The sequence below is a fragment of the Rousettus aegyptiacus genome, unplaced genomic scaffold (assembly GCF_014176215.1).
Source record: "Rousettus aegyptiacus isolate mRouAeg1 unplaced genomic scaffold, mRouAeg1.p scaffold_m13_p_5, whole genome shotgun sequence".
Taxonomy (NCBI): Eukaryota; Metazoa; Chordata; class Mammalia; order Chiroptera; family Pteropodidae; genus Rousettus; species Rousettus aegyptiacus.
Window position 1 is genome coordinate 87,784,440 of NW_023416308.1, and position 8,222 is coordinate 87,792,661.

General features: G+C 35.0%; 1 protein-coding gene across 24 annotated transcripts in view; it reads right to left on the reverse strand.

The window, feature by feature from the left end:
* SOX6 (SRY-box transcription factor 6) overlaps window positions 1-8,222 on the reverse strand; it is a 552,718-nt gene that overhangs the window by 182,823 nt on the left and 361,673 nt on the right. For all 24 annotated transcript variants that reach the window (XM_036220747.1, XM_036220749.1, XM_016139566.2 and 21 more), the window contains 2 exons: window positions 6,332-6,504; window positions 3,475-3,543 (listed from right to left, as the gene is read on the reverse strand). In XM_036220747.1, the coding sequence (XP_036076640.1) occupies window positions 3,475-3,543; window positions 6,332-6,504 (242 nt within the window). The remainder of the gene's footprint in view (window positions 1-3,474; window positions 3,544-6,331; window positions 6,505-8,222) is intronic.

Genomic DNA, 8,222 nt, shown 5'->3' on the forward strand with positions numbered 1-8,222 from the left:
TTACCTGTCCTCTGGAATTACAGCATGAGAATCAACATTCCCAAATCCAAGGATCCATATTCCGTGACCTATTAGTTTTGCTTTCCATAGAGTTGATAAAAACTGTGCTACTTCTGTTTTGAAAATATCAAAAATGTCTAACTTTTTCTGGCCTCCATATCAGGGAAATTACTTAATATGTAATAAATTAGAGGAATCATCATTTTCCCCAAAGCACTGAGGGATTTGAATTCACTAAGCAAAGAGTCTCCTAAAAGATCTGTTAATAGTAACCTGATTTGTTAATGGTAAAAATTGACTCATCAAAAATATAAAAACATTAGTTCACAATATCATTCATCTTACTTTTTCAACATGGCTCATGTGGCCTTAAAAGTATGTCTTTAAAGTTCAGTTAGGATTTACTAAGGCAAAATTATGTTAAAAATTACATTTTAGAAAGGAAAATATATATAAATGAAATGATTTTAATTGCAGACATGTTTTAAATGACAGCAAATAAAAGCCTATAAAATAGCATTACAATACTATCTTAATTGTGCATTTTTCTATTCCTAATGAAAAATCCTGCCTTTAAATTTGCACAAACCATTCAGGTTTTCATTTATTTCTACTATAATAGGCCCAGATGTGTTTGTGTGTGGTTGTTACCAAAGGTTAGACAGTCTTCCCTTTCTTTCTATTACAGTTTGCAAATTCCAAAACAACTGTACTAATTCAGAAGTCAGCATTCTAAACTAGAAGTAACAGTCTTGAATGTAACCACCTGATACTTATGATCCATAGCCATTTGCCATGGTTTAACCTTGCTGACCATGTTAACTAATAGGTTCCAAGACTCGAGGTTTTAAAAGAAAAAAATGTCAAACCTACTCTAATTGTCTCTGTATTCCTTTGCTTTCAGAAGAGAAGCTAGGTTTTGTATTTATCAACAACTCTTTGTTATATTTTGTTTTCAAAAAGGAGAATGATTCTTTCATGATAGAAAAACATTTAAAGCATTTCTTAAATCTCATATTTTGCTGAAAAAATATATTAAAATTAGCCCAACAATAATCTCTCTCCTAAATTTGATCATATCTATGGCTTGTCAAAAGCCATTTTTGAAAATACAGTTAACCCTTCCAAAAAAATAACTTAAAGTCTGAATATCAAATACCTGCTTTTTAAGTGTCAGAGATGAATATGTTTTGTGTAAGGAATATTCTTCAGCATTTGAAAAATTCTTTGAATGGTCTCATACCGATAAGATAAATACTGACAAGATACACAGTGAAGCAGAACAGAACGAACTGTAAATACAGGTCATCGCTTCCTCTTATTTTTTAAAATATGAATTCTTGTTACAAAAAAAAACCCTATATTTCTAAGATGAATGTAACGGACACTTTGAATCTCTCTAAGATTTTATAATTTATCCTGCTTGGATCAAGTGCTGACTAGCTTCAGTTTTTAAGACATTAAACAATGGCAAATATCTACAAATGTTAAAAGCAATTAAACTCCTATTAGAAAACTTGAAAAAAAATTTCCCCATCTTCTCAAATTGAACGCTCTGATGAATAATATTTTAAGATCAAGTTCTAGAGTCCTGAAAAAGATATCAATTTCATGTAGCCCAGTTATAACTATGAAATCATATATAATCAATAAATACTAAAAATATTTCATAAAAATACTCTGAAGTGATTTATTTGCTTCATCTGAGAACCTAAGTACCACAGGCAGACATCAATTAAGTCAGCCAGTTAATTTAAACAACATTGAACTAAGAAGTGAAATATATTCAAAATAAATAAAGAAGTAAGTAATAAAGAAGTAGTAAAAACAATAATAAGTGACTGTTATGGGAACATCTCAGGAAACTTCTTCCATTCATGCTCTACAAATATGAGAAACAGAACTAAATGATCAGGTTATTTAACACCTACTGAGTTCTTAGAGAGGGATCTAGAGAAAAATGTAGAAAGCCACAGGCTAAAAATCTTGACCTTAGCAGTAGGAGACACACTGAAAATTCTAATAAGGGCAGAACAAGGGAACACCTGGACAGTTATTTAATTAAGGATCTCAGCATGAGTTATAAAAGAGATATCAGGATGAGAAATTATTCCAAGATTTAATTGTAAAGGCCTACTGTCAAAAGTGCCAGAGACGTCCCATTTCCTCTATATGTGAGCTCTTTATTTTCAAATATATAGACTTGAGCATGGAATAAAGAATCAGATCTATTTTAAAACAACAACAACAACAACAACAACGAAACACAGGTTAAAACCTCTTAGTGAAGATAGCCGGACAAAATGCCTAATTAGGTACTGGTACTTCTTCAAGCGCTAAATCGGTACTTTAAACACAATGACTACTACCTGAAACACTGAGTATGATTAACAAAATGAAGCAAGGATCTAAGTTAAAATCAGTGGCTTTCATCAGTGAGGTAGAAGATGAGAGTGAGCTACAACTTTATGCAAATGATTTTTTAAAAAATATATAGGAAAGTATAATATTAACCTCAAGGAAAAGAATAAAATAATTCAGAATATATTGCTCCCACTAGGCTGAATCACAGATCTTGGCGATTAGAAATACCCATAGCAACCAAGAAAATCCATAGAGGCTGTGGTGGGAACATATAACTCTGGGATCAGTATTCCCAAGGATTAATCACCAGACAACCAGTTCTTTATTCTATGGCCTTCCGGAAGTCACGTACCTATGTTCCTATTAAAAAATGGAGATCGCTTTCTTTCCTACCTCAAGTAGCTATTAGTTGCATTGACCATAAAGTGTCTAACAGAATAACAGAAATCAAAATTCCTTCCAAGACCACTGTCATTGTGATCTGTATATTATGTTACCCTGCCACAACAAAGAAGGGAATTTCTAAATTGTTCCAATTAGTCAGAAACAAGTTATTCTTCTTCCTTTCTAGACTATAAACTCCTTGAAGACAATTATTCATTAATCTTTATTTTCCCTCGGCATCTAACAAAAATGCAATTAATATCTGTTAAAGAACAAATTAATTATTACCAGCCTTTCCCAGGTCATAAGGTTCATCTCATAATTGTTCCAATTAGACAGTCTAACAAATAAACAAACATAAGCTTCTCCCCATGATACTATTAAATGGCAAAATACAAAGCAGGAGTTAGTTTGTGACAATAAAAATAGCATATGTACACTGCTTTGGAAACCATTAGGTTTCCACTAGATTGTGTTAGGCAAATGGCAGAAATTAAGAAGATAAGTTTTTTTCTGCTTATGCATCACATCAGAAAAGAATGCTTAGACTACCACTTAGTCGATACTACCTACCTACATCCACTTATACAATTGTATACAACATCCTTGAATAGCAGCCGTATTGGTGCTATTTATGAGAGGGGTGTATTTGCGGCATTTTAAATTCCCTTTTCAAGGAGGAAAGTATCTAAGTCTAATCAGAAGAGAGTAATAAAATACACTGACCTGGATCTGTTGCTGCAGGAGATTAATTTTGTGCTGCTGTTGCAGAAGTTGCTGCTGTTGTCTTGCAATCTATCAGAAATAAAGTTTCATTAAGTTAAAATGAAATGCTTACACCTTTGCCATTACTTCAGGTATCCCTCCTGGTATTACAAGAATATTTTACTGCACTTCTATGTGAAAGAGTTCCTATAAATGAGAGAGGCAGAATCAGAAAGTTGGAGAAAAGGGAAAATCTCAAACAGGTGTCATTTTTCTGCTTACCCCTGACTATCTGTAGGTGAAAACTACCCCTTGTATTACATTTGTGAGCAGTTGATTATATCTGTACTGGTCACCTGGAAAGAATGGGAATTCTACAATCTGATCCTTGGAGAATAAAGATGTAAAAACTCTGGCTACCCTTTTCTAAAGAGCTTAATTTGGATGTAAAAAGTAAAATCTGTAAGCAAAGATGGGAAAGAACTTTCTACTAATTATAATATGGTTGCCTTTGATGAAATCTTTTCTGGTGTAACAACTTTCATAACTATAAGACAAATATCAGCAAGAGAGTGGCAAAAGAAAACAGCAGAAAGTCAAAAATTTATCTCTTTTTGTTGATGTGATGTACAAAGTGGTTTTAAAAATAAAATTTAACATTTATCCATTTCTCCTTGTTAGGGTAATATATTAATTTTACAGTATAGGATCCACATACAAGTGTTATATTCCCTTGCTTCATCCAACAATAAAATTCAACATCTTAACACATCGTCTGGTCTATGAAAAGAAATATTAACCATTTAATGCAAGCCCTATTGAGGACTGGATCTGCCCCTCAGGAAAGTAAAATTCTTTAGGATAATGGTGTTTACTATAAAACAAGAGTTAGGCATCATGCTGCCTATTGCCTCAAAAACTGAGCTGCTATAGCTTAAAGCCCAGGGGCTTGCCCCTTAGTGAGAACACGCTCACCAAAGTAGCCAGAGAGAAAAGTGGCCAAAGAGGACTTAGAAGTACTTGGTTTAGTGGTGCCCTATAGGCAAAAGTTATGTTTTTTTCTTTCTATTTCTTTTAGTCCAAAAAGCTAATATTCTAGAATGGGCAACGCTGGAAGTAGAAATGAGCATATGCTTCCTGAGTCGTTCTGAATCTTTAGCCTAGAGCAGAGGGAAACACACAAATCACATTTTCATTCAGCTGAAGATGAGAAAATAGCAATCTGTTCCCAATTGTTGCTTTAAGGTTTTCTGGTGATGACTGGCTCATACTGAAAGTCATGTTAAAGTTGCCCCTAACACAGGCTAGTTTGAGAAATGGGACCATTCCTCCCCAAAGCTTTGTAAGCAAAATGGAAACTATACTTAATCGGGCTGGAAAGATCCACTTTGCTTGTTACCATTCAAATCAGAAGTGGACAACTCACTCTGCCACTCTAGGTATAGATGCTGAATCCTCTGCATATTTATTTCTTCTTAGCAAACCAGCGAAACACCACTAGGCATCTAATATTGATGGTCCCTCCTAAATGATAAAGTGCTGCATAGAAATGCATCCAGAACACCACAGTGCAATTACTATCATCCACTCTAGACGTATGGGTTTGACACAGTGAAGTATGGTACATAAGCACCATGTGGCTCAAATTCTGAATTTTATTTGCCAATCGGTTGAGCTACATGCTCGCTTCATTGAGCATGACAACCTAGTTTTAAGTGTCATTTAATTTTCATTTTGAAATATAATTACAAAGTGTTCACTGTAAGATATCACTCGTCTGCAAATGTGTCAAGATTAATTTGTGCTAGCTTATTCACAAGTGTCAATAGTTAATTACTGTGTCATCTCTGGATGGCTAAATGACATTCTAACTTCTGATTTTTTACAGTGTTCCTTTATGTTATTTTCCATTAGAGGCTGAGTCCATATTCCTACATGTGGGCAAATATTCAAGCATATAAAATACCAGACGTCACAACTCATTAAAATCAACAGAGCATATATCGCTCTATATACCCCTATAAAATACATTTAACTGAAAAGATAATTCCAGTAATAATGTCAGATTCCTAAAAACTGCACATTAATTTGGGGTCTGTCTAATCTAAAGCATCAGGGACTTCTCTATAGGATTGCTGTTGTTAGATTAATGTCCTCTTCTGAGACAGGAAAAATACTCGAAAAGGTGATTTATTTTTTTAAAAGATACACATTTAAATTTTGTTATTTTTTCTTCTTTCTCACTTCTAAATCAACGAAGTCAAATTCTTATACGAACCATGTGCTAATTTGTTTTTGATGATTTACCTATGCTATAAATAGAGTGACCATATAATTTAGCATCCAAACTAGGACAATTTTGCAAGGCGAACATGGAGGGTGGGGGCGGGGGGGAATTAATACTTACTCTGGAAAACAGACATTAACCAGGGCTATTTTGGGAAAACTGAGATGTATGGTCACCCTAGTTTAAAGCCAAGGAAAACCACTGGACCAGTGGGCTGAAAAATCCTCAACATTTTCCTAGACTTCTTTTTCTGGATGGGAAGAGTAAGTCCTAGAGAGAAGCAACTTACTCAGGGTTAAGTTACATTGGGAATATATGCGCTGCCTACATGAATAAGTACCCTGAATAATTAATCAAATCCAAATGTTCTGGAACAATGTTATTTCAGTTATGCCCAGCTGCTATGATGCCTTTGTCCTCTACATATCCCCTCAGTATACTTAAAGACTCTGGATTTCCAGAATGTTTCTTTCCTTTTTTTTTTTTTTTTTTTTAAGAATGCCCATGACAAATAAACCAATCAATGCAATTACTCGCTGAGTTTGGCACATTCCACATCTCCAGTTCGTCAGCTCCTTTTGCAGGGCTCACCTGTTCTTGCTGTTGGCGAGCAAGGTCCATTTGCTGCCGTTGTTTCTCAATTTGTGAGGCTGCCAGTTTTTTCTGTTCATCATGTGCTGCCAGGAGCTGCTCCCGTAAACTGATCAGCTGGGTAATCATGGTAGAGAGCTGCCGTTCTTTTTCTGCTAGGCTCTCAGGTGTACCTAAAATGGAAGCAAGAAGATACCTCACAAGTTAGAAAAAAGCCTGAATGAATTGAGGAAAGGATGGGCGGGGAGCAGATTTAGAAAGCGACTACCTTAATACACGTAAAGATCTAAGACAATAACCAGAGGTCATTGTGAGTGCAGGAACACTACAGAGTAGGAATGGAATGAACGCTAGGTTAGTCATTAACCTTGCCAAGAAAAAGTATTGTCCCAAATAAAATTCTCACTCATTCTTCCCTCTCACTCTTTAAAACAAAACAAGACAAAAAGCAGAACTACTTACCTTTTTCTATACCTTTCACCACACTCTCCCCTCCCTGAATTATCTGATCAAGCAAGAAAACCAATGATATTTAGTGCCAAAAATTAGAAACTATGTGTTGTATTAATATTCTTTAACCACCTCTATGTTCAGTGATTAACACAGGTGCTTAATAAATGTTATTTTAAGGAATTTTCTGATCATTGCCCTTATACAATTTTTTTCTTGTGCAACGATCTGTTTCTGTAGCTCAGAAGTCAGGGGTCGCTCTCTTAGCCATGAAAAGAGTCCTAGAGGGATAGGCAAAATAAAACTGCCTTGCCTCAGGTAAGAAAAGGTTGAATCCGATTTTTTTTTTTCCTTCCTGTGAGGAGATCAAGCTAAAGTTCCCAAGTTCATCCTTAAAGGCAACAATGTTGCTTGGGGGGGCTCCCTCACCCCTTTCTCATTTGTCACCCTTCAATGGAAAAACACATTCGAGGTTGAGAAGGTTATGCATAAGGAAGTGCTGTTTAATGAATATGATGTCAGCAGACACTTATGGTATGCACTAATGGTGCTGCACAGTCTTTTTGTGGGCAAATTGCACAGCTCTCCTAAGTAAAGGGTACAGAATCCTTTTGTGAATCTAAATTAGAGCATTTTACTACAGCATAAGATAAGGATTTCAACCCGCTGTATTTGAGCCATGCAGGTTTCATTATAAAGAAATGATCTATGATTTGAAAGCTTTTCAGAAAGATGCCACCAGCTGTCAAAGGGACAAAGATTGTGGATTTTTGTGTGTGTGTGGAAGAAGAGACTTCCAATTTCCTTATGAAACCGCCTTCATTCTTACTAAGAAATCACTAGGGTAATCTGGGAAACTAAACATATTTTGACTAGTTGCAAAAAACAAAACAAAACAAAACAAAATTAAATTAAATTAAATTAAAATATTTTAATTAAAAGTGGCCATCTTTTCTGAGTGGCCCATGGAGAAAGGGAGCCTTCAGCGGATGCTGGCTGGCACTTGCTAGTACATGATTCCCACAAGGTAAGACTGATGTCAGCGGCGAAACTATAACATTTAGGACTACCTCGAGATTCTCAATGTCAATCCAAGTCCTAAACAAATAAACTGACAATATCTCATATCCCTTAAAGGTTCATTGAGCTGAATGATGGCCTAAAGTCAAAATTAAAAGAAAAATCAGATAGTGGAGATGATGTCGGAAAATGTATTCCACTGATAAGGGAACAAATACTGTATCAAGGATAGTGACCAGCTGTCTTTCTAGCTACTCAGATTGATTTTTTTAAAAAGGTTTCTATTTCAGAGATAGAAATTTCAGCTTAGTAAAAGAAAGAAGTTCTTGATCCGGAAGCATTAAAATACAAAAGCAGGTTCCCAAAAGGGATCATAAAATTTCATCTAAAGTACCACAAATTCAACTAATATGTACATTTA